At 56.1% G+C, this 24,838-nt stretch overlaps 4 protein-coding genes across 4 annotated transcripts; all 4 read left to right on the forward strand.

The window, feature by feature from the left end:
* Positions 1–3,856: 3,856 nt before the first annotated feature.
* Positions 3,857–5,939, forward strand: LOC129737461 (acrosin-like; the record flags this gene model as incomplete). The annotated part of the gene is made up of 4 exons (XM_055727925.1): positions 3,857–3,969; positions 4,309–4,592; positions 4,871–5,010; positions 5,467–5,939. Coding segments are annotated over 4 exons (885 nt in total), but the record flags the coding sequence as incomplete, so codon positions are not given.
* Positions 5,940–11,254: 5,315 nt separating this feature from the next.
* LOC129737500 (acrosin-like) lies at positions 11,255–13,281 on the forward strand. The gene is made up of 4 exons (XM_055728322.1): positions 11,255–11,442; positions 11,782–12,065; positions 12,344–12,483; positions 12,940–13,281. Exons 1-4 carry the CDS (start codon positions 11,264–11,266, stop codon positions 13,279–13,281), a joined length of 945 nt encoding a protein of 314 aa, XP_055584297.1. The 5' UTR covers positions 11,255–11,263.
* A 3,337-nt stretch (positions 13,282–16,618) lies between these two features.
* LOC102059686 (olfactory receptor 14C36-like) lies at positions 16,619–17,362 on the forward strand. Its single transcript, XM_027802923.2, has one exon. It carries the CDS (start codon positions 16,619–16,621, stop codon positions 17,360–17,362), a length of 744 nt encoding a protein of 247 aa, XP_027658724.2.
* Positions 17,363–23,246: 5,884 nt separating this feature from the next.
* LOC129737501 (olfactory receptor 14J1-like) lies at positions 23,247–23,899 on the forward strand. Its single transcript, XM_055728323.1, is given in 2 exon segments — positions 23,247–23,556; positions 23,559–23,899. Coding segments are annotated over 2 exon segments (651 nt in total).
* Positions 23,900–24,838: the final 939 nt, after the last annotated feature.

Here is a 24,838-nt window from a genome sequence, read left to right on the forward strand (position 1 = left end):
CGGACACAACTGATACGACCAATGTGATCAAGTTCGTGCCACGTTATTAAGGGATACACAGCAACTTATACTCTACCGGCGCTATTAACAGACTCACAGCAATTCATACCCCCAGCTCAAAATACACACGCTACGCAGGCTTTGTTATGTAAAAGGTCATAGCTTAAAACGACTCGTTCACACGCTTCCACCTCCCCTAGGATTGGTCCCGGTGTGGTGCCCACACGCTGCTCCCCCCTTGTGCAGGCATCCGGTTTTTCCTCACCTCTCTGTCCAGATCTCTTATCTCTCTGCGAATACACAGCCTCTTTGTCTCTCTTGGCCTTGCATATGTCCTTCACAACACCTGCAGCTTGTTACAGCTGCGGCCTGCTCGGCCTGCTATTACAACAAAGTTACGTGGTCTGCATTGCTCATAATACGTCCGTTGCCTTCCAGCCACTCCACAAATCCCCCTTTTTGTTGTTGAGCGATCCAGACCCCTTTTATCAATCTGTTCATCATTCTCATAAAGCAATTCCACACGCAGCCCATTATCACTAAAGAGATTACAATGGCAATTAACATCGTTATCCCGTGCAGAAACAAGTCTTTTAACCCTCCAGTAATTCCTAAACTCTGCAGCCAGTCCGTTAACCCGTTCTCAACCTTTATGGCCTGTACGTTTTTTCTCAACTCTGCAAGCTGCTTATGAACAGAGTTTGAGTGATCAGTCAAATTCATACAACACGTTCCTTAGCGCTGTTCACTCTAGGCTACTCTCTACTGTTCATGCTGGTTCCTTATCTTCTAGAGGTGAGATCGCATTCCTCCTTTGTTTCTGTCGCATCCTAGTTTCTTCTCATACTCCCTCAAAGTTATTGAACTCTTCTGCAGGATCTCAGCTGCACATCGCCAAAGCAAGGCCAAAACTGCACATTATCAATGTCAAAACAACCCACTGTCTCCGTTCAGTACGATTCTACAATTACCGACATACACACACACCCCCTTTTTTTTTTGTTTGTTTGTTTTTTGAACAGCTAGTACCAGGTTTTCCGTGTTCTGCAGGGCCCTTGCAAACATGACGGCAACCAAGGCAATAGCAAAGAAACGATACTGCCAACTGAGTGAATGGATGCCAAAAAGGCTGACATTTTCTCAGGTTTTGATAACATGTTGCTGCAATGGGGCGCCTAAAATCCACGCAGCATGTACCATCAAAATCCTCACAGCCATGTCCTTGAGCCAACAACAAAAAGCCAATACTTGCTCTGTTTTGTATGTAACAGTGGCCAATTTGACTCGCGTTCTTAACTGCCTAACAAACAAGGTGATTTAACTCTTGAATGCTTTCCCTGCTGTTACTCCGGAGAAGAGAAGAACCACTGCAATACGTTCCCGCCAGTTCCATAAATCAACTACATCATTACCTGCTTCATCCAAAGCTATATTGCATTTAAGTGCATTGTGCTTATCAACATGTTCACGTGTTGATTTATGTGGGTGTCATGGTCCCATCATAGCCTCCTACTACATTGCATCTACATAAAGACAACTATCGACACTCAAAGTGCAAACAATATCAGCTTCTTTTGGATTAACATTATACAGAGGTAATCACTCATCCCCGATATCAAGGCTTTCAGTAAGATTCTTCATTCCCCACATACATTCACTTTTTTGCAACAATGTTTGCAAGTCAGGAAGGGCACACCAAGCCAGGATGTGCTCGGTTGCTGTGCTAAGGAGACCCACACATCAGTTGTTGGGTTGACTGGTGGCGGCAGCGCTCCCACGCTCCCACGGTCCGGCACGCTAAGCTCAGGCCGCACACAGCGAGCAGGTATCCATCGCGTGCCTTCATCTGTAGAAACACAAGCATCACCTCTCCCCCAAGTTAACAATCCATGCGGTCCTGACCAATGCCTGGTATGAGGGTCTTTCACGCGTACTAAGACACCTTGGTGCTTTTGCTGCTTGTCACCAATTGACACAAAATATCGTACAATGGGAGGCACCGCATGGTCGACAGAGATTGTCAAAAAGTTCAAAATATAGCATGCTTTCTCTGAACGTTCCTCTGGGTCATTCCCCTCATTCCCCTTTTCTGTTTTTCAAGCAGGCGTTTAAGAGTATCATTCATGCATTCATCGATGGCTTGGCCCGCAGGGGAATGGGGAATACCAAATTGCTGGGGATCCCCCGCCAGCATTGCAACGAGTTACATCGGTTGTAACACCAGCGCTGGAAAGCTTGAAGGCCTCTGGCATTAACTCCAAAACTGGGCACGGGGATACCGTTTGGACAGTCTGGACAGGCTGCAACAATGCTGCGTGCAGCAGCCTGAGAGAGACTCTTTTGGCCAATCTGTTGATACAAGCATCGCCAATTCTGATGATAAGATTGGTGGGCTAACACGACCTGCAGGTGGGCCTCAGGAACAGGCACCGACAGAGCCACAGAAACTGGAGCATCAACTCCAGCGTTGCCATCGATTGCAGAACCGCGTAGGGAAGTGTGGCAGTAACATGCATAACATAGAATGGAGAACGGCGTTTCCAAATCCCTTCCCGAACTACAGTCAAAATTGCCAAAAAGCTTAGGATGGTTGATATGGCCATGGACAGCCATGTCCAACTGGGAAAGGAGGGCTGCCACACAGGCTGAATCAGTAATGAGATTAACAGGGCCTGGGAAATAAGGAAATGCCAAGGCCGCAGCCCGCAACGCCATGACTTGCGATGATCCCTCCTGATGCACAATTTGGGAAGGCCATTGCCCATTTTTTTCCAAGCCACTGCGGCTTTTCCCACTTTTCCAGACCCATCTGTAAATACCGTATCACCTTTGATTGGTCGTCTCCAACTCAGTTGCCGTGGCTGCAAAGTTAGATCTACAGTCATTGTCCAAAGTGCATGAGGTGGATGATGGTACTGAACTTGCCCTTGAAAATTGCCAAGAGCCACTTGAAGGGCAGTAGAGTCTGACAGCGCCCATGCAGCACAAAAGTGTTGTACAGGGGCTATCACAACATGTGGAACACCTCCAGTCAACTCTGAATATCTTTTGGGGATTTTTATGATCAATTCAGTAACAAGTTCGTACCATCAAACCAGCAGATTTCATAGACTGCAAAGGCAAAGTGATCCCAGCTTCTGCTTCCACTCCTGCTTGGAGCCCCTCCTATTGCCTCCCCTCCCTACCCTCACCCCCCCGCCCCACCCCCCCCCCGCCCCCCCGACACCACCACGCCCAGCACCCGGAACCAGGCACTCTGTGACATCAGTCCCACGTCCAAGGGAACCCTGGGCAACAGGAATCCTGCGGCCAGTACGTCAGCAGCCGTACTGGTGGCGACAAGCCCTCGTCCTTGCAGCTGCCACATGTGGCTGGCAGCGATGGATTTTCTGCGTCTCCTCGTTGTCCTGCTGGCCGCGTGCTGTCCTGTGCACGGCACAATGGACAGCTGTGGGTAAGTGGCCCGAGGCTCTGGGAGGGAGCTTGGGCAAGCCTTGGTGGCTTCACTGGAGGGGGCCTGCTTGTCCCCCGTGGCCACCCCCCAGATTTCTGAAAGCCATGTGGCAGGCTCAGTGCCTTGACAGCAGCCAGGCTGCCGGCACAACTCGTCTACGGGCTGAAGCAGAAAGCGGGGCGAGGGGAGCGGGTTTTGGCCCCACGGGTTTCCTCGGCCCTTCTGGCCACGCCTTGTGGGGAGGGAAGGCGGCTGGCCTTCAGCCGCAACGGCGCAAGCCATCCAACAGCACAGTAAGGAGTTTCTGGTTACAGAGGGAGCTGCGGGCTTCGTCCCATGGCTTTGCACTACGGCTTGTCGCGTGTCGTGGGTGGCACAGATGCCCAGCCAGGGGCCTGGCCCTGGATCGTCAGCATCCAGGCTCTCGTGGAAGGAGGCACGGCGCACATCTGCGGGGGCTCCCTCATCAGCCCACGGTGGGTCCTCACAGCAGCCCACTGCTTCATCGAGGTCAGGTAAGGAGGACCAGGGGTCGGGGCTAGCCCCACAACACTAGCAGGTGCCCTGAGCGCAGCAGCACGTGCTACTGCCGTCCCGTTGCCCTGCAGTACGCCCAGTGCCTGGGCACTCCGGAGCCCCGCCGAGGGGCTGCTCAGGAGAAGGCTGGGCTCGTGCCACTGCTTCCCAGCAGCCTCCCGCTCGACACTGCTTGAGCCCAAGGCACGCGAGGGCAGTCGCAGCCTCCCTAGCGCTGCTTGCCTCTCTCCCTCGTCCAGCAGTAGGCAGGGCAAGTGCCGGGCTGCTGCAGCACGTGGCTGCGCTCCCTCTGAGCCCTCTCTCCATCTGCCTTCCAGGCACATCACCGTCTTGCGCGTGGTGCTCGGTGCCACCCAGCTGACTCAGCTGGGACCTGAGGCTCAGGTGCGCGCCGTCAGGCGGCTGCTGGTTCACCAGCACTACTGGAACGTCACGCAGAGGAATGACATTGCCTTGCTGGAACTGGACCAGCCTGTCCAGTGCAACAGCTACGTACAGCTTGCCTGTGTGCCCGACGCCTCGCTGAGAGTCTCAGAGCTGACAGCCTGCTACGTCAGTGGCTGGGGTGCCAGGAAAGCAAGAGGTGAGTGGCCCAAACGCAGTGGCGGCACCAGTGCAAGCTTGGCCAGCTTGGGGAAGCCGGGTGCGCTTCCTGGTGGCAGAGGCGAAAGCCAGAGTCAGGCTGTGGGGGCGTATGCCTCTCTCTTCCAGAGAGGGGCCGGCGCCATTGACCCAGAGCAAGGCAGAAAGGCAAGAGCGGTCCAGCGCCTGTCGGCATGCAAAGCCAAGCCCCGGGGGAGGGCTTCAGCCAGACGGGGGAGGAGAACTGGCAATGAGCTGCTGGGTGTTCATTCCTTTCTGTGCTCTTCACAGCTGGAGGATCGGCATACGCGCTGCAGGAGGCCCAGGTCCACCTCATTGATGCCAGGGTCTGTAACAGCAGCGGCTGGTACAGGGGGGCCATCCACAGCCACAACATCTGTGCTGGCTACCCGCAGGGCGGCATCGACACCTGCCAGGTAGGAGCGTGCTACAAGCCAAGCCCCGGCAGCACAGGCAGCCCCGCCACAACCGCCCAAACGTGCGCCATCACGGCCTTTTGCTGGCCACTCACACTCCCATGGCTGGGTCCCCACCGCTGAGGGCCTTACCCGCCCTTCCCCATGGGCAGGCCCTTGCTCAGGGCCTGCCCGCCTTGTCCCAGAGGCCTGGCACGCTGCCCAGAAGGCCCACCCGGTGCCCTTGGCAGCCCACAGCTCCACCATCCCAGCCGTCTGACACACCTTCACCACCACCGTGCCGCGGTGAGAGCGAGCCCTGCCTTACAGGCCCACCGCCCCCTGCCAGGCAAGCTTCTACACAGCTTGGCTGGCCACTGAATGCAGCTCTGGCAGGTGCCGTGAGAGAGAAGGAGCCAGCCACCGGGCTGACGGTGGCCACCCAACAACCCCTTCATCCTCTCTCCCGCACTGCAGGGGGACAGCGGTGGGCCTCTCGTGTGCCAAGACAAGAGCGCCGACTACTTCTGGCTTGTTGGCGTGACCAGCTGGGGGACGGGCTGTGCGAGAGCAAGGAAGCCCGGAGTCTACACCTCCACCCAGCACTTCTACGACTGGATCCTGGCGCAGATGGGCCTGCGCCCAGCAGTAACCACTACTGCAAGGCCACAGCCAGGCTTCACATACACCCCCGTTCAGAGGCCAAGGCCAAGGCCAAGGCCAACAGAATCGAGCCGGTTTCCACCCTGCCCGTTTCCAGTCCAGAAGCTGCTGGACTTCTTTACTCGGCTGCAGGAGCTCCTGCAGTACCTAAGGGCAAAATAGCTTGGAGCAGCACCATGAGGAGCATCCAGGGCAGGCTGCAGCGCACGACGACCGTTTCCTGCTGGGGCAATTCCTGCTGATGAAAGGCAGCCTCAGTGACAAAGGCCTGCTCTGTCCTGCCCGCGCTGCTCGCAACGGCAGAACTCAGCAGGCTGCCTTCTTGCAATAAAGTCTTTCCGTTGGCATGGCTAACCATGCGCCCGTGCACTGCAGTCTCCTGTGCGAGGCAAGGACTTCCAGAGCCGGCACCTGCCGAAGGAGGCAGGCTGCCAAGTCGGGCACAAAGGGTCACCGCAAAGGGCTGAAGCTCTGCCTGCTCCGAGAGAAGCATGAGGGAACAGCAGAAGGAAGGAAGGCAGGTCATTGGAGGGCTCAGAGCCTTGGGGGTGGCAGTTGGAAGCAGAGGATGCCTTAGGCTGGCTCCTGCTGGCATCCCTGTGGGCTTCTGTACGAGGCGCAAGCCAGCTTGAAAGTGGCCTCTCAGGGCCAGCTGGGCTTCAGGGCAAATCCACGAGCTGGGGCCTTTGCTCATGCCACGGAGTTCCTGGGCTTCCCCAGGCTGCTCTGCTTTCACAGCTGCGCCACGTTTCCAAGCCCAAGCCTACGGCTGCAGTGGCCGCAGGGAGCGCCATGAGCTTTGAGTGGGAGCAAAGAGGCTGCTGCTGCTGCTGCTCGGCAGTTGCCCCCCTCCCTGGCTGCCTACTGGCTGTAGTAGCGGCCACGCTAGAGGAGCAACCGGAGGCCTGGGGCATACCAGACCCCTATGGAGGGGTGCCGCGGGGACTCGAGTGGAATGGTCGAGACTAGGGGACCGGGCCCCCAGTCCGGTGTCTTTTTGAGGGCTTGAGGCTCTGCAGAGGGGTCTGGGGTGCAACGAAGGCCTCAGAAGGGGGCCTGAGTGGACTAGAGAGAGCCTAAGGCAGCCTCCGGGTAGCCAGGGGAAAGGGTGCCCAGTGCCAGGTGGCCTCCACAGCCATCAGGGACCTGGGCACAGGCACTGTCATGTGGGGAGGCAGGGAGCGTGGCATGGGCCTGTTGTGCTCATCATCTCCTTGCCCCTTTGCAGTGCCTTGATGTTGCAGCTAGTCCAGGCACTGCCCCCCACCAGCACAGGGACCCTTGCACAGCACTCCAGCTTAAGATCACTGGCACCGGCTGCCCAGAGAGGCCTCTGGAAACATTCCAGCACCACCTGCACAGGAGTTTGTGCAACCTGCTCTAGCACAGCCTGCTTTTGCAGGGCGTTGGACTAGATAACCTCCAGAGGTTCCCTCCAACAACGACCATTGTGTGATTCTGGGACTCGTGGCACTTTGGCTGAGGAAGAAGAGGTCAGGACCCTCAGGCCACCCGACACCTGACTGCCTTCCCAGTGCCTGTCCAAGAAACCTGCCAGTCCTCACTAACAGAAGTTGGACCTGCACACGTGGGCTTGCACATGTGCATGAGCGCTGCAGGGCAGCAGCCTTCTCTCTCTTCCCCGTCCTCTACTGCAGGGCGAGCGCAGATGTTCTGCCAAGGGAGCACCAGCCTGCACAGGCCCTGCCGCTGTCGCTGCCATGTAGCGGCTCTCCTACCCCCGGGCTCCCTCTACTGTGTCCCACACCACTGGCCTGGTGTGACGGCAGAGCCAGTGGCACTACCCTGTTGACGCAGAAGGCTCGGACACAACTGATACGACCAATGTGATCAAGTTCGTGCCACGTTATTAAGGGATACACAGCAACTTATACTCTACCGGCGCTATTAACAGACTCACAGCAATTCATACCCCCAGCTCAAAATACACACGCTACGCAGGCTTTGTTATGTAAAAGGTCATAGCTTAAAACGACTCGTTCACACGCTTCCACCTCCCCTAGGATTGGTCCCGGTGTGGTGCCCACACGCTGCTCCCCCCTTGTGCAGGCATCCGGTTTTTCCTCACCTCTCTGTCCAGATCTCTTATCTCTCTGCGAATACACAGTCTCTTTGTCTCTCTTGGCCTTGCATATGTCCTTCACAACACCTGCAGCTTGTTACAGCTGCGGCCTGCTCGGCCTGCTATTACAACAAAGTTACGTGGTCTGCATTGCTCATAATACGTCCGTTGCCTTCCAGCCACTCCACAAATCCCCCTTTTTGTTGTTGAGCGATCCAGACCCCTTTTATCAATCTGTTCACCATTCTCATAAAGCAATTCCACACGCAGCCCATTATCACTAAAGAGATTACAATGGCAATTAACATCGTTATCCTGTGCAGAAACAAGTCTTTTAACCCTCCAGTAATTCCTAAACTCTGCAGCCAGTCCGTTAACCCGTTCTCAACCTTTATGGCCTGTACGTTTTTTCTCAACTCTGCAAGCTGCTTATGAACAGAGTTTGAGTGATCAGTCAAATTCATACAACACGTTCCTTAGCGCTGTTCACTCTAGGCTACTCTCTACTGTTCATGCTGGTTCCTTATCTTCTAGAGGTGAGATCGCATTCCTCCTTTGTTTCTGTCGCATCCTAGTTTCTTCTCATACTCCCTCAAAGTTATTGAACTCTTCTGCAGGATCTCAGCTGCACATCGCCAAAGCAAGGCCAAAACTGCACGTTATCAATGTCAAAACAACCCACTGTCTCCGTTCAGTACGATTCTACAATTACCGACACACACACACACACCCCCTTTTTTTTTTGTTTGTTTTTTGAACAGCTAGTACCAGGTTTTCCGTGTTCTGCAGGGCCCTTGCAAACATGACGGCAACCAAGGCAATAGCAAAGAAACGATACTGCCAACTGAGTGAATGGATGCCAAAAAGGCTGACATTTTCTCAGGTTTTGATAACATGTTGCTGCAATGGGGCGCCTAAAATCCACGCAGCATGTACCATCAAAATCCTCACAGCCATGTCCTTGAGCCAACAACAAAAAGCCAATACTTGCTCTGTTTTGTATGCAACAGTGGCCAATTTGACTCGCGTTCTTAACTGCCTAACAAACAAGGTGATTTAACTCTTGAATGCTTTCCCTGCTGTTACTCCGGAGAAGAGAAGAACCACTGCAATACGTTCCCGCCAGTTCCATAAATCAACTACATCATTACCTGCTTCATCCAAAGCTATATTGCATTTAAGTGCATTGTGCTTATCAACATGTTCACGTGTTGATTTATGTGGGTGTCATGGTCCCATCATAGCCTCCTACTACATTGCATCTACATAAAGACAACTATCGACACTCAAAGTGCAAACAATATCAGCTTCTTTTGGATTAACATTATACAGAGGTAATCACTCATCCCCGATATCAAGGCTTTCAGTAAGATTCTTCATTCCCCACATACATTCACTTTTTTGCAACAATGTTTGCAAGTCAGGAAGGGCACACCAAGCCAGGATGTGCTCGGTTGCTGTGCTAAGGAGACCCACACATCAGTTGTTAGGTTGACTGGCGGCGGCAGCGCTCCCACGCTCCCACAGTCCGGCACGCTAAGCTCAGGCCGCACACAGCGAGCAGGTATCCATCGCGTGCCTTCATCTGTAGAAACACAAGCATCACCTCTCCCCCAAGTTAACAATCCATGCGGTCCTGACCAATGCCTGGTATGAGGGTCTTTCACGCGTACTAAGACACCTTGGTGCTTTTGCTGCTTGTCACCAATTGACACAAAATATCGTACAATGGGAGGCACCGCATGGTCGACAGAGATTGTCAAAAAGTTCAAAATATAGCATGCTTTCTCTGAACGTTCCTCTGGGTCATTCCCCTCATTCCCCTTTTCTGTTTTTCAAGCAGGCGTTTAAGAGTATCATTCATGCATTCATCGATGGCTTGGCCCGCAGGGGAATGGGGAATACCAAATTGCTGGGGATCCCCCGCCGGCATTGCAACGAGTTACATCGGTTGTAACACCAGCGCTGGAAAGCTTGAAGGCCTCTGGCATTAACTCCAAAACTGGGCACGGGGATACCGTTTGGACAGTCTGGACAGGCTGCAACAATGCTGCGTGCAGCAGCCTGAGAGAGACTCTTTTGGCCAATCTGTTGATACAAGCATCGCCAATTCTGATGATAAGATTGGTGGGCTAACACGACCTGCAGGTGGGCCTCAGGAACAGGCACCGACAGAGCCACAGAAACTGGAGCATCAACTCCAGCGTTGCCATCGATTGCAGAACCGCGTAGGGAAGTGTGGCAGTAACATGCATAACATAGAATGGAGAACGGCGTTTCCAAATCCCTTCCCGAACTACAGTCAAAATTGCCAAAAAGCTTAGGATGGTTGATATGGCCATGGACAGCCATGTCCAACTGGGAAAGGAGGGCTGCCACACAGGCTGAATCAGTAATGAGATTAACAGGGCCTGGGAAATAAGGAAATGCCAAGGCCGCAGCCCGCAACGCCATGACTTGCGATGATCCCTCCTGATGCACAATTTGGGAAGGCCATTGCCCATTTTTTTCCAAGCCACTGCGGCTTTTCCCACTTTTCCAGACCCATCTGTAAATACCGTATCACCTTTGATTGGTCGTCTCCAACTCAGTTGCCGTGGCTGCAAAGTTAGATCTACAGTCATTGTCCAAAGTGCATGAGGTGGATGATGGTACTGAACTTGCCCTTGAAAATTGCCAAGAGCCACTTGAAGGGCAGTAGAGTCTGACAGCGCCCATGCAGCACAAAAGTGTTGTACAGGGGCTATCACAACATGTGGAACACCTCCAGTCAACTCTGAATATCTTTTGGGGATTTTTATGATCAATTCAGTAACAAGTTCGTACCATCAAACCAGCAGATTTCATAGACTGCAAAGGCAAAGTGATCCCAGCTTCTGCTTCCACTCCTGCTTGGAGCCCCTCCTATTGCCTCCCCTCCCTACCCTCACCCCCCCGCCCCACCCCCCCCCGCCCCCCCGACACCACCACGCCCAGCACCCGGAACCAGGCACTCTGTGACATCAGTCCCACGTCCAAGGGAACCCTGGGCAACGGGAATCCTGCGGCCAGTACGTCAGCAGCCGTACTGGTGGCGACAAGCCCTCGTCCTTGCAGCTGCCACATGTGGCTGGCAGCGATGGATTTTCTGCGTCTCCTCGTTGTCCTGCTGGCCGCGTGCTGTCCTGTGCACGGCACATGGGACAGCTGTGGGTAAGTGGCCCGAGGCTCTGGGAGGGAGCTTGGGCAAGCCTTGGTGGCTTCACTGGAGGGGGCCTGCTTGTCCCCCGTGGCCACCCCCCAGATTTCTGAAAGCCATGTGGCAGGCTCAGTGCCTTGACAGCAGCCAGGCTGCCGGCACAACTCGTCTACGGGCTGAAGCAGAAAGCGGGGCGAGGGGAGTGGGTTTTGGCCCCACGGGTTTCCTCGGCCCTTCTGGCCACGCCTTGTGGGGAGGGAAGGCGGCTGGCCTTCAGCCGCAACGGCGCAAGCCATCCAACAGCACAGTAAGGAGTTTCTGGTTACAGAGGGAGCTGCGGGCTTCGTCCCATGGCTTTGCACTACGGCATGTCGCGCGTCGTGGGTGGCACAGATGCCCAGCCAGGGGCCTGGCCCTGGATCGTCAGCATCCAGGCTCTCGTGGAAGGAGGCACGGCGCACATCTGCGGGGGCTCCCTCATCAGCCCACAGTGGGTCCTCACAGCAGCCCACTGCTTCATCGAGGTCAGGTAAGGAGGACCAGGGGTCGGGGCTAGCCCCACAACACTAGCAGGTGCCCTGAGCGCAGCAGCACGTGCTACTGCCGTCCCGTTGCCCTGCAGTACGCCCAGTGCCTGGGCACTCCGGAGCCCCGCCGAGGGGCTGCTCAGGAGAAGGCTGGGCTCGTGCCACTGCTTCCCAGCAGCCTCCCGCTCGACACTGCTTGAGCCCAAGGCACGCGAGGGCAGTCGCAGCCTCCCTAGCGCTGCTTGCCTCTCTCCCTCGTCGAGAAGAAGGCAGGGCAAGTGCCGGGCTGCTGCAGCACGTGGCTGCGCTCCCTCTGAGCCCTCTCTCCATCTGCCTTCCAGGCACATCGCCATCTTGCGCGTGGTGCTCGGTGCCACCCAGCTGACTCAGCTGGGACCTGAGGCTCAGGTGCGCGCCGTCAGGCGGCTGCTGGTTCACCAGCACTACTGGAACGTCACGCAGAGGAATGACATTGCCTTGCTGGAACTGGACCAGCCTGTCCAGTGCAACAGCTACGTACAGCTTGCCTGTGTGCCCGACGCCTCGCTGAGAGTCTCAGAGCTGACGGCCTGCTACGTCAGTGGCTGGGGTGCCAGGAAAGCAAGAGGTGAGTGGCCCAAACACAGTGGCGGCACCAGTGCAAGCTTGGCCAGCTTGGGGAAGCCGGATGCGCTTCCTGGTGGCAGAGGCGAAAGCCAGAGTCAGGCTGTGGGGGCGTATGCCTCTCTCTTCCAGAGAGGGGCCGGCGCCATTGACCCAGAGCAAGGCAGAAAGGCAAGAGCGGTCCAGCGCCTGTCGGCATGCAAAGCCAAGCCCCGGGGGAGGGCTTCAGCCAGACGGGGGAGGAGAACTGGCAATGAGCTGCTGGGTGTTCATTCCTTTCTGTGCTCTTCACAGCTGGAGGATCGGCATACGCGCTGCAGGAGGCCCAGGTCCACCTCATTGATGCCAGGGTCTGTAACAGCAGCGGCTGGTACAGGGGGGCCATCCACAGCCACAACATCTGTGCTGGCTACCCGCAGGGCGGCATCGACACCTGCCAGGTAGGAGCGTGCTACAAGCCAAGCCCCGGCAGCACAGGCAGCCCCGCCACAACCGCCCAAACGTGCGCCATCACGGCCTTTTGCTGGCCACTCACACTCCCATGGCTGGGTCCCCACCGCTGAGGGCCTTACCCGCCCTTCCCCATGGGCAGGCCCTTGCTCAGGGCCTGCCCGCCTTGTCCCAGAGGCCTGGCACGCTGCCCAGAAGGCCCACCCGGTGCCCTTGGCAGCCCACAGCTCCACCATCCCAGCCGTCTGACACACCTTCACCACCACCGTGCCGCGGTGAGAGCGAGCCCTGCCTTACAGGCCCACCGCCCCCTGCCAGGCAAGCTTCTACACAGCTTGGCTGGCCACTGAATGCAGCTCTGGCAGGTGCCGTGAGAGAGAAGGAGCCAGCCACCGGGCTGACGGTGGCCACCCAACAACCCCTTCATCCTCTCTCCCGCACTGCAGGGGGACAGCGGTGGGCCTCTCGTGTGCCAAGACAAGAGCGCCGACTACTTCTGGCTTGTTGGCGTGACCAGCTGGGGGACGGGCTGTGCGAGAGGAAGGAAGCCCGGAGTCTACACCTCCACCCAGCACTTCTACGACTGGATCCTGGCGCAGATGGGCCTGCGCCCAGCAGTAACCACTACTGCAAGGCCACAGCCAGGCTTCACATACACCCCCGTTCAGAGGCCAAGGCCAAGGCCAACAGAATCGAGCCGGTTTCCACCCTGCCCGTTTCCAGTCCAGAAGCTGCTGGACTTCTTTACTCGGCTGCAGGAGCTCCTGCAGTACCTAAGGGCAAAATAGCTTGGAGCAGCACCATGAGGAGCATCCAGGGCAGGCTGCAGCGCATGACGACCGTTTCCTGCTGGGGCAATTCCTGCTGATGAAAGGCAGCCTCAGTGACAAGGGCCTGCTCTGTCCTGCCCGCGCTGCTCGCAACGGCAGAACTCAGCAGGCTGCCTTCTTGCAATAAAGTCTTTCCGTTGGCATGGCTAACCATGCGCCCGTGCACTGCAGTCTCCTGTGCGAGGCAAGGACTTCCAGAGCCGGCACCTGCCGAAGGAGGCAGGCTGCCAAGTCGGGCACAAAGGGTCACCGCAAAGGGCTGAAGCTCTGCCTGCTCCGAGAGAAGCATGAGGGAACAGCGGAAGGAAGGAAGGCAGGTCATTGGAGGGCTCAGAGCCTTGGGGGTGGCAGTTGGAAGCAGAGGATGCCTTAGGCTGGCTCCTGCTGGCATCCCTGTGGGCTTCTGTACGAGGCGCAAGCCAGCTTGAAAGTGGCCTCTCAGGGCCAGCTGGGCTTCAGGGCAAATCCACGAGCTGGGGCCTTTGCTCATGCCACGGAGTTCCTGGGCTTCCCCAGGCTGCTCTGCTTTCACAGCTGCGCCACGTTTCCAAGCCCAAGCCTACGGCTGCAGTGGCCGCAGGGAGCGCCATGAGCTTTGAGTGGGAGCAAAGAGGCTGCTGCTGCTGCTGCTCGGCAGTTGCCCCCCTCCCTGGCTGCCTTCTGGCTGTAGTAGCGGCCACGCTAGAGGAGCAACCGGAGGCCTGGGGCATACCAGACCCCTATGGAGGGGTGCCGCGGGGACTCGAGTGGAATGGTCGAGACTAGGGGACCGGGCCCCCAGTCCGGTGTCTTTTTGAGGGCTTGAGGCTCTGCAGAGGGGTCTGGGGTGCAACGAAGGCCTCAGAAGGGGGCCTGAGTGGACTAGAGAGAGCCTAAGGCAGCCTCCGGGTAGCCAGGGGAAAGGGTGCCCAGTGCCAGGTGGCCTCCACAGCCATCAGGGACCTGGGCACAGGCACTGTCATGTGGGGAGGCAGGGAGCGTGGCATGGGCCTGTTGTGCTCATCATCTCCTTGCCCCTTTGCAGTGCCTTGATGTTGCAGCTAGTCCAGGCACTGCCCCCCACCAGCACAGGGACCCTTGCACAGCACTCCAGCTTAAGATCACTGGCACCGGCTGCCCAGAGAGGCCTCTGGAAACATTCCAGCACCACCTGCACAGGAGTTTGTGCAACCTGCTCTAGCACAGCCTGCTTTTGCAGGGCGTTGGACTAGATAACCTCCAGAGGTTCCCTCCAACAACGACCATTGTGTGATTCTGGGACTCGTGGCACTTTGGCTGAGGAAGAAGAGGTCAGGACCCTCAGGCCACCCGACACCTGACTGCCTTCCCAGTGCCTGTCCAAGAAACCTGCCAGTCCTCACTAACAGAAGTTGGACCTGCACACGTGGGCTTGCACATGTGCATGAGCGCTGCAGGGCAGCAGCCTTCTCTCTCTTCCCCGTCCTCTACTGCAGGGCGAGCCCAGGGCTGTCCTTGCCAGCAGGGTCCCTGCAGCCCAGGGGGCTGTGTGCTGGGGCAGGGGCTCTGCCGCCTGTCAGGGGCACCTCTTAGCCTGCTCGGGAGCTCCCCATGGTGCTGTGGGGAGAAGCTGTGGGTGGATAGAATGATGCCCATTAGGACTGGGTCCTTGTGGTATTCAGCAGGTGCTGCATGGTCAGATTATCTCATATTTCCAGCTCATGCCCAGGTTATTTCCAAGGGGAATTTTCATGAGCTCGTTCATTGTAGGAGATTCCTGTTTGGATCTGTGCTTGCCTGAATCTCTGCTGCAACTTTTCTCTGGCTCCACTTGGCGGCAATTGAAACTGAGCTGTGCAGGTCAGAGTAGGGACTGAGACAGTTCAGGAATCAGTCAGGTTGATGAGGAAGCTCAGCAAGTGCCTTCCCTCCCCACCATCCTGCAGATCAAACCAGCATCAGCTTTCCTTTTCCATCAGGGTTTGGGTGACCTGTTGTTCTTTTAGGCATGCAAACAGAGAGTGGCTGCAGGGCAGAACTGGGCACACAGGGGCTGAGCTGGGCTCTGTGAGCGCTGGCAGGGAAGAGCCCTGGGGCCAGAGAAAGAGCTGCTGGCAGGGACAGCTCCAGGCCGGTGAGGTACAGACAGAGGGGGCCAGGGGCAGTGGAGGAATGCTGAGGGTAAAACTTAAGTGGGGGAGATGGATCACCACCCAGCTGTGCCGTACATTGCAGATGCCTTCCCTGAACAGCACAAGTCTTCTCTCCTCTCCCACCCATCACAGCCCTTAGCCCATAGGGTCCGGGCTGTTCGGTACCTCCTCATCCAGCAGAGCTGGGCAGCTGAGAAGGAGCTGGAGGGACACACCAGATTCCCTCACACTGCCCTAAGGCACAGACAGTCCCCTTGCCTCTCAGCACTCACCCTGCTCTCCCTGAGCACAGCACAAAACCCTCCTGACCTGACTCTGGCCATGACCGTTGCTCAGCACGGGCAGAGCAGATGCTGACAGGCCCTTCTGTGCTGGGAGCTGTTGGGTCTGACCAAGTCCAAGGCCAGGATTGGCCCCTGCCCCCACGGTTCCCATGAAGCCCCTGCTGCAGAGCAGGGCTCACTGCTGGGCAGCCAGCGGGCACAGCCCCTGCTCCTCACAGCACACTCGGCCAGCACTCAGCACAGCTCCAGCCACGGCTCTGAAGGGAGCTCTCCTAGGAACGGCAGAGGCGGGGACATGGGGCAGTGGGGGCAGATCTAGGAGAAAGGGCTTTCACTTGGCTCAGAGAAGTGTCTTCTAAGTTGTACCCAGTCTTTCCTCTTTGAACAGGTCCCCATGCCCAGAGGAAGCTGATGTCAAATAGCAGCTGGGTCACCCAGTTCCTTCTCCTGGCATTGGCAGACACACGGGAGCTGCAGCTCTTGACCTTCTTGCTTTTGCTGGGCATTTACCTGGCTGCCCTCCTGGCTAACAGCGTCATCATCACTGCTGTAGCGGGTAACCAACACCTCCATGTGGTGACGCAAGTCAAGGCAGACTTAAAAGAAACACTATGTCTGCGTGGCTGGGTTCAGACAAAATGGCCTTTATTGTTTATACAAACTATTTATATATCTTAGACAGTGCAGGTGTTAAACCCTGATAGGTTTTTCTGTCCTTCTTCTTGCTTGCTATTTGCTGTTGCTGTAGGTGCCCGTATGCTGTGGTTCTAAGTTCCAATTCTTCCCATCCTGTTTACATACCTGACAATTTGTGGCCATCTTAAAGGTACACGACTAAGTCTTTGAAGTCAACTAACTTATCTGCAGACCCGCTGCAGACCCCAACACCTCCACACCCCCATGTACTTCTTCCTCCTCAATCTCTCCTTCCTCGACTTGGGATCCATCTCCACCACTCTCCCCAAAGCCATGGCCAACACACTCTGGGACACCAGGATCATCACCTACTCAGAATGTGCTGCCCAAGCCTTTCTCTTTGTATTTTTCATTTCAGCAGAATATTTTCTCCTCGCCGTCATGGCGTATGACCGCTACATGGCCATCTGCCAACCCCTGCACTATGGGACCCTGCTGGGCAGCAGACCTTGTGTCCACATGGCAGTAGCTCTCTATGGCAGTGATGTTCTCTACGCTTTACTGCACACGGCCAATACACTTTCACTGCCACTCTGCCACGGCAATGCCCTGGACCAGTTCTCCTGGGAAATCCCTCAGATCCTCAAGCTCTCCTGCTCACATGCCTACCTCAGGGAAGCTGGGCTTATTGTAGTTAGTGCCTGTTTATTCTTTGGCTGTTTTGTTTTCATTGTTCTGTCCTATATGCAGATCTTCAGGGCTGTGCTGAGGATCCCCTCTGAGCAGGGACGGCACAAAGCCTTTTCTACGTGCCTCCCTCACCTGGCCGTGGTCTCCATCTTTCTCAGCACTGCCATGTTTGCCCACCTGAAACCCCCCTCCATGTCTTCCCCATCTCTGAATCTGGTGGTGTCAGTCCTGTACTCGGTGGTGCCTCCAGTAGCGAACCCCCTCATCTACAGCATGAGGAACAAGGAGCTCAAGGATGCACTGAAGAAGCTCATGTAATCAGTAGTCTCTCAGCAGCAATCAGCTGCCATGTTCCCTCACAAGCTATTTCCACATCATCTCTGGAACCTCCCGTTCTATTATCATTCCATCTGTGTAAGTCCTTTTGGTCCTGCAATGTCTACACCTACTCCACTTTCCTAAAGGATGAACACAGGCTGTGTGACTTAGAGGTTTTTGTATGTGGCCCTGGGAGGATGGTGCAGCTGGCCTTCAGTGTGGCATCTCTGTAATAAAAGCGAGTTTTCTCAGTGCCTATGTCTGGAGGTTGGGCTCTTCTTCCAAAGCTGAGCTCAGGAACAGGCTGAAGGAATTGCCCCCAGGAGCGTGCTGCTGGGCTTGGGTTCCCCATGGCTCAGGGGAGGAGGGCATGGGTCAATGCGTTAGGGAATGGGCCTGTGTTGAGCCTTCCCGTGTGGGTGCCCAGTGCCCATGAGAATGGTGGGTGACCAACAGGGATGTGCCTGGGACCATCTCCCTGGGCTTTCAGGCACCGCTGCCCTGCACAGCAGCACCGCCTGCTCAGGGCCACGCCTGAGACCACATCCCTGGGCAAGAGCAGGTGTCTCTCTGCACGCCCCAGCTGGGGCAGGCTGCTGTGTCCCTGGTGCAGCAGGAGGTGCCTGGGGAGCCCCCAGGCCAGCAGCCTGGTGCTGGGGACAGGGACTGGCCCAGAGGGGCTGCCAGGAGTGGGCCATCAGGGTCTGTGTGAGAGAAGAGCAGCAGACAGAGGGGGACACTGGCCTCTGTCCCTTCATGCCATGTCTGCATCTGCACTGCAAGGGCTACGGAATGAGAGGGGTGAAGGCAGTTTGAAAGAGCTCTAGTTCTTTTAACAGCTCCCTCTGATGTCCTGTGGGGAGTATTCTCATACGTCAGAAACTCTCAGCATTGCTGCTGCCCTCAGGAGGAACACAGTGAGCTCTGCGAGGCAAGAGGATTGCCTGTGGGTGAGTGCCTGTGCGGGGAGGTGGTCTGTCCATCTGGTTCCCAGTGTCTCTGGGCTTGTACCTTCCTAAGGTGGAGGGTGACCACACTGCCATGTCACCCTGAAAATCCACCAGGCACCGCTGAGAGCAGCCTGACCCACCACAGACACCTCACCATTTCTTGAGGTCTCAGCACCCCACTTGCAGCCAAGGACACACAGGGCTCATTTCACCCACCCAACAGCATTTTCTCTGTCACAGCATCCCTGCAATTCTCTGTGAGGCTTTCAGATCATGAAGGGTGCGAGGGGAAAGGTTTGCATTCTGCAGGGCAACTCACTGCCTGGAAGCAAATGTCAGGGAGGTACAAAAGGACCCTAAATATAGCATCTAATTCAGGGAGAACCAGCTCATTGCCCATCCCCACAGAGGGCATTGCCCACAGCCCCCCAGGTGGCAGGAAAACTGGGACACTTGTTCCCATGGACACAGCTGCAGGAATGGACCCACAAGATCAGTGTGTGACTCTGCAGCTGAAACACCCATCCCCAGAGAGCCTGACAGCAAGAGCAAGGGAACAGTAACAAATAACAGAGACAATGGAGAAAGGAGGCAAAACAGAGTGAGGGTGCGTCTGAGAGAGGCCAGGACGAGTGTGCCGGGCACTGAGGGCAGCATTGCCCTTGCCCAGCTCTGCTCGCCATCTCCCACACACCAACATTGCCGGGCAGCTGCTCTCAGCCCCTGTGCTCTGCAGAGGGACCGGGGCACGTGGCTGGAGAGCTGCCCCGCGACTCTGCTGGAGCTCTGGCTGCAGGGGGGGTGGCTCATTCCTCGGGACCCCCAGCCCTGAGGACAGAGGCTTTGCTGGGGGGAGAGCAGGCCAGGGGGATGCCTCAGAGGAAAGGCTCTGCACTGCAGGGGGTCATACAGAGCTTGCTGAATTCTCCCACCCACAACATTTCTGCTTTGAGTTTCCTTTAAGTCTTGATTTTATATCGGATGCCACAGGATTTTCCTCCTGGGAGGTGTTTCCCTGTGCCAGGTCTTTCCCTGTTGGTGCTCACAGACCCCATCCCAGCCTCTGTGCACTGGCCCCACACAAACCTCCCTGTCTGCATGGCACTGGCTGGGCGCATGGTCCTGTCCGCAGGGGGAAAGGGCAGGTCAGAACAACCCTGATGGCTCCAGCAAAGGTGCTGCTGCTGCTGTTCATAGGCAGAAGAGTGGCTGAGGGCACATCAGAAGGCTCCTGGCAGACCTCCTCATCACTCCCAATTCCAGCGAAGAGTCTCAGTGACTTCTTCCAACTAGAGATCTCCGTTTCCATCTCTCCCTTCCCTGTCCTGCTCCCAAGAGCAGGAAATGGAAAACAGACTGAGGACAGCCCTGTATTACGATAGCGATCTCTGCCCTAAACTACCTTATGAAAAAATCTCATCCAGAGTTATCCTCAGGGTAATCTACACTTGTAAGCAGCGCTCACACATCAGCACACTCTCAACAGCAGAGAGACCCTTCCCTATTGGGTATCAATGTATACCCCACAAAGCAGCTGGAACCTCCCGAGCAGGCTGAGAGGTGCCCCTGACAGGCGGCAGAGCCCCTGCCCCAGCACACAGCCCCCTGGGCTGCAGGGACCCTGCTGGCAAGGACAGCCCTGGGCACCCCTGCCTGCACAGCCACCTTCACAGCCCTGCAGCCGGCCCTGGCACAAGGCAGCCCACATGCCCTGGCCCTCCCACGCTGCAGCAGGGAAGCCCTGCTCTGCAGCACACTGGCCTCCTCCACAGCAAAAGGCTCCCACACGGTCCCACAGGCTGGGGGTGCCCCAGCTGCTGCAGACCCGGCTAGGAACTGCAGAGGCATTGCCCTGCAGCCACAGACTCACCGGCTCAGGGGCTGTGCAGATTTCTCCAACGGTGAGCTCTCAGCATCGTCCCAGCCCAGACTGCCTTGAAGCTCTGGGTGCCTGGTTCCTCTGCCCTGGGTGCCTGCAGGCAGTGCCTCAGCCCTGCTGTGCTTTGCAGAGGAGCTGCTGGTGGGCAGAGCTGTCTCTCTGGAGTGCTGCCCGCTTGCCATGAGCTCCCTCCATGGCAGGAGCCCGGCCCAGCTCAGCAGCAGGGAGCAGCCCAAGGCAGCCCTTGCTCTGCCCCTCTGGGCTCCCTCCAGGTGTCCCTGGGGCTGCAGGGGAACCTGCTGGGGAACAGCCTGATGCAATCACTGATGCTCCCTGCCTCAGCTGGGTAGAGACACTTCTGTCCAGCAGTGGCATTTCTCTGAGGAAAAAAAACTTTTGTGTATCAGTATCAACTTTTGTTAACCCATTATGAGACAGGACACCAGGAAGACTGCATACTCCTAAACAGCGTCTGTGTATGTGTGTGTCTGGTGGTTCTACAGGCAGGGGCGGGGAGGATGTCTTCAGTGCTTCAGTAAGCATTGCAGAGTCAATTGAAGCACCTCACTGCATAGTCCTAGGGGTACAAAGACTCAGCTCTCCTTTGCCCAGGCCAGGTCTCTGCTCTGAAGCAAAGCCTTTGCACCCGCGGGCTCGGGGACACTTGGTTCCAGGTCTCCTCATGGCAGAGCTGGGCTGGTGCCACAGCTGGGGGGCTTCAGCCCAGATGGTCAGCAGTGCCCTCAGCCAGGGGCACATGCAGAGGCAAGTGGAGCTGGTGCTGTTGCAGACAGAGCTGTGACACTGATGGAGCCAAGTACTAAGGCAGGTGGCAGAGCTCAGCAGAGCTGCTCTGCAAGGGCAGCAGCTTCCAGTTGCTCAGAGATCCAAAACAGAGTTGAAAACTGTGAGGCAATTCAAGGGAACCCTACATAATATTTATTTCTCTATAAACAGGTAAGGGAGAAACAACGATGCTGTGTGGCCGCTGCTGAATTGAGTAAGGGCAGGTGTGGGTACAGCTGAGGTTGTCTCTGTCCTCTTCTCCTCTGACTTCCCCGGCCAGTTCTCCCAGGCCTCTGTGGCTGCAGGCAGGTCTCTGGAGGAGAACAACCAGCACTGGGAGGGGATCAAGTCTCTTGAACTCAGGGAGTCTTGAGCAGTCCGTGGGAGCACAGGGGCGTTATCCCAGGGAGCTGAGAGAGCAGGCTGCTGTCACAGGGAGGCCACTCTCTATCCTCTGGGAAAGGCCATGGAGACTGGGAGAGCTGCGGGAGGGGTGGCATCACCCACCGATGGTGCAGGCTTTTAAAACATGACCAAAGGATGAGCAGGGGAAATTAAGGCCCCAGAGTGTGTCCACTGAGATAATATTTCATGGTGTATGAAAGAGAAGGTGAGCGGATTGACCATGGGGACATTGTGCCTGGACATCCTCTTTGCTTTCTGCGAGGAAAGGACAGGATTGCTGGACTTAGAGCAGTGGTGGTCTTCAACTGGGAGTCAGCAAAGCTTAAGAAATCATGACCCACAACATTCTAGTGCCCACATTAGGATATTGTGTCCTGCATGGGTACAGAAGTGGATGGGTATAAAAACAGCTGGATGGTCGGTCTCTGAAATAAGTGTTGAGTGCATGGTTCTCTGCCTGGAGGCACCCAGCTAGCAGCGTCCTGCTGGGGTCTGTCCTGCCACCTGCCCTGTTGAGCCTGGTTTGGATGACCTGGAGGAGATGAGAGGGGTATTTTTCATAGCATTTGTAGATGACACCACATTCAAAACAGCAGACACTGTGCTGAAGGAATGGTTGCCAATGTAAAGGACAGACATGCTGCAGGGGTGTTTGAAAAGGTACTTAAAAGGTGTCCAACAATAAAAAAAGATTCCAAAGTCTTTTCCTTAGAGTGGACTAAGCCCCTGCACTGAGTGAGGCTGGGGGCTGTGTCGCTGGGTAGTAGCTCTGTGGGATAGGCTTTGGTGGTCCTGGGGTGTCATAAGGCAAAGCATGAGCTGTCAGGAAAAGCAGCCAACAGAATCCTGTGCTACGCAGAGACAGTCCAAATGATTATTGCTTGTCTGCTCATCACGTTATACAATAGATCCAGCACATCTAGAATCCAGGATACCAGAGACATTGGTAAACTGGACTCAGATCTCTGGAGGCCCACCACAAGGGTCAGAGGTGGAGCACTTGCAGCATCACAATTTAAGACAGCTGGTTTTGTCATGGCTGGAGAAAGGAAGATCTTGGGGGAACATGCATCAGCATGGCTCTGGTCCCAGGAAGACACAGTCAGGCTCATGTCCATGCTGCAAGGAAAAAGGACATGAGAGAATGGGCTGAAAGCAGACATGGTCAGAGGACATCAACTGAGAAACTCTTCCAACGTGACAATAGCCAAATGCTGGAATTGGTTTCCCAGAGATTGTGTGCTGCCTCTTTCCCAGAAAGGGACCAATATGCATTTAGGTAAAGCCTTGACAAATGGGGTCTGGCCCTGCTCTGTGCAGGACGTTGGTCAAGAATCCTGCAAAGGTCCCTGCCAGCCTGAAGGATGCTGTCCCTTCTTCCCAAAACTGTTCTCCAATTAGGGAAAGCACTCGGCTGCTCCCTGAGCACTGAAGAAACTCACAGCAGGTGCGGGGCTGCTTCACAGGTGCCCACAAGATGTCACCTTCCCTCAGCCCATCCTTTCCCTGATACAAGGTCTTCTCTGGTACTCTCCTCACATCATGCAACAAGAACAGCCTAACCTGTCAATCCCCATTGACCATGCTTTTCTTGATGTATATCTCTTCCATATTTTCAAGATGCTTGCTGTGGGAATTGTCCACCTTGGGTAGCAACTCCATAAAGCACACCATTCTCTCTCATTCCCCGTATTTTCCTACTATTCCTCAACATCACCACCACAGTGAGTGACCACCACCTCAATACCCCCACGTACTTCTTCCTCCTCAACCTCTCCCTCCTCGACCTGGGCTCCATCTCAACCACTCTTTGCAAAGCCATGGCCAACCCCTTGTGGGACACCAGGGACATCTCCTATGCAGGATGCGCTACACAGCTCTTTTTCTTTTTCTTTTTATATCAGCAGAGTATTCTCTCCTCACCATCGTGGCCTATGACCGCTACGTGGCCATCTGCCAGCCCCTGCACTACGGGACCCTGCTGGGCAGCAGAGCTTGTGTCCACATGGCAGCAGCTGCCTGGGCCAGTGGGTTTCTCAATGCTGCGCTGCACACGGCCAATACACTGTCACTGCCGCTCTGCCACGGCAATGCTGTGGGACAGTTCTTCTGTGAAATCTCCCAGATCCTCAAGCTCTCCTGCTCACGGGCCTACCTCAGGAAGCTGGGCTTCTTCTTTTTAGTGCTTGTATAGGATTTGGTTATTTTCTTTACATTGTGCTTTCCTACATGCACATCTTCAAGGCTGTGCTGAGGAACAACTCTGAACAGGAACGGAACAAATTCCTTTCCACGTGCCTCCCTCACCTGGCCGTGGTCTCCCTCTTTCTCAGCACTGCCATGTTTGCCCACCTGAAACCCCCCTCCATGTCTTCCCCATCTCTGAATCTGGTGGTGTCAGTCCGGTACTCGGTGGTGCCTCCAGTAGCGAACCCCCTCATCTACAGCATGAGGAACCAGGAGCTCAAGGATGCACTGAAGAAGCTGATACAGTCAGTAATCTCTCAGCAGCAATAAACTCTCCATATATATTCACAAAGGATTTACACATCATCTTTGAAACATCCTGTGGGTTTAGTGGATTTCTCTGTGACAATCCTGTTTCTCCTACAATACATCTCTTCATACACTTAATATACTCAAGTGCAGGAACCCTGCCTGTCTGACCCAGAGGCCTTTGTAGCATTTCTGTGAGCATGATGGGCCTGTGTTGAGCCTTCCCGTGTGGGTGCCCAGTGCCCATGGGAATGGTGGGTGACCAACAGGGATGTACCTGGGACCATCTCCCTGGGCTTTCAGGCACCACTGCCCTGCACAGCAGCACCGCCTGCTCAGGGCCATGCCTGAGACCACATCCCTGGGCAAGAGCAGGTGTCTCTCTGCACGCCCCAGCTGGGGCAGGCTGCTGTGTCCCTGGTGCAGCAGGAGGTGCCTGGGGAGCCCCCAGGCCAGCAGCCTGGTGCTGGGGACAGGGACTGGCCCAGAGGGGCTGCCAGGAGTGGGCCATCAGGGTCTGTGTGAGAGAAGAGCAGCAGACAGAGGGGGACACTGGCCTCTGTCCCCTCATGCCATGGCTGGTGCCAGCCCTGGGGCTGACTGGCAGGATGAGATCCCTCTCTGATCACCAGCATCTGCTGTGCCTTTCAGAGAGGCTGGGTCTTTGAGGTGAGTGCCCAGAGCTCTGCAGCCCCCTTTGGGTGGGCAATTGCATGGGGCCAGCCCAGCGTGGGCTGCTGTGTCTGCCTGGGCTGGGGAGAGGGCAGGGGAGGGGGGTAGAGCTGGGGGTGGGCTGTTCTGGAAAGGTCCTGGGTGAGGCAAACACGGGTGTAGGGCTCAGCTGTGTGAGTTTGCAGGGTGGGGGCACAGAGCAGGGTGGACCTTCTGCTGACCCAGGGGTCATGGTGAACAAACCATGGCACCAATGGAGTGGGACTGAGGTGCCTGCACTGTGCCATG

This window comes from Falco cherrug, chromosome 16 (assembly GCF_023634085.1).
Source record: "Falco cherrug isolate bFalChe1 chromosome 16, bFalChe1.pri, whole genome shotgun sequence".
Taxonomy (NCBI): domain Eukaryota; kingdom Metazoa; phylum Chordata; class Aves; order Falconiformes; family Falconidae; genus Falco; species Falco cherrug.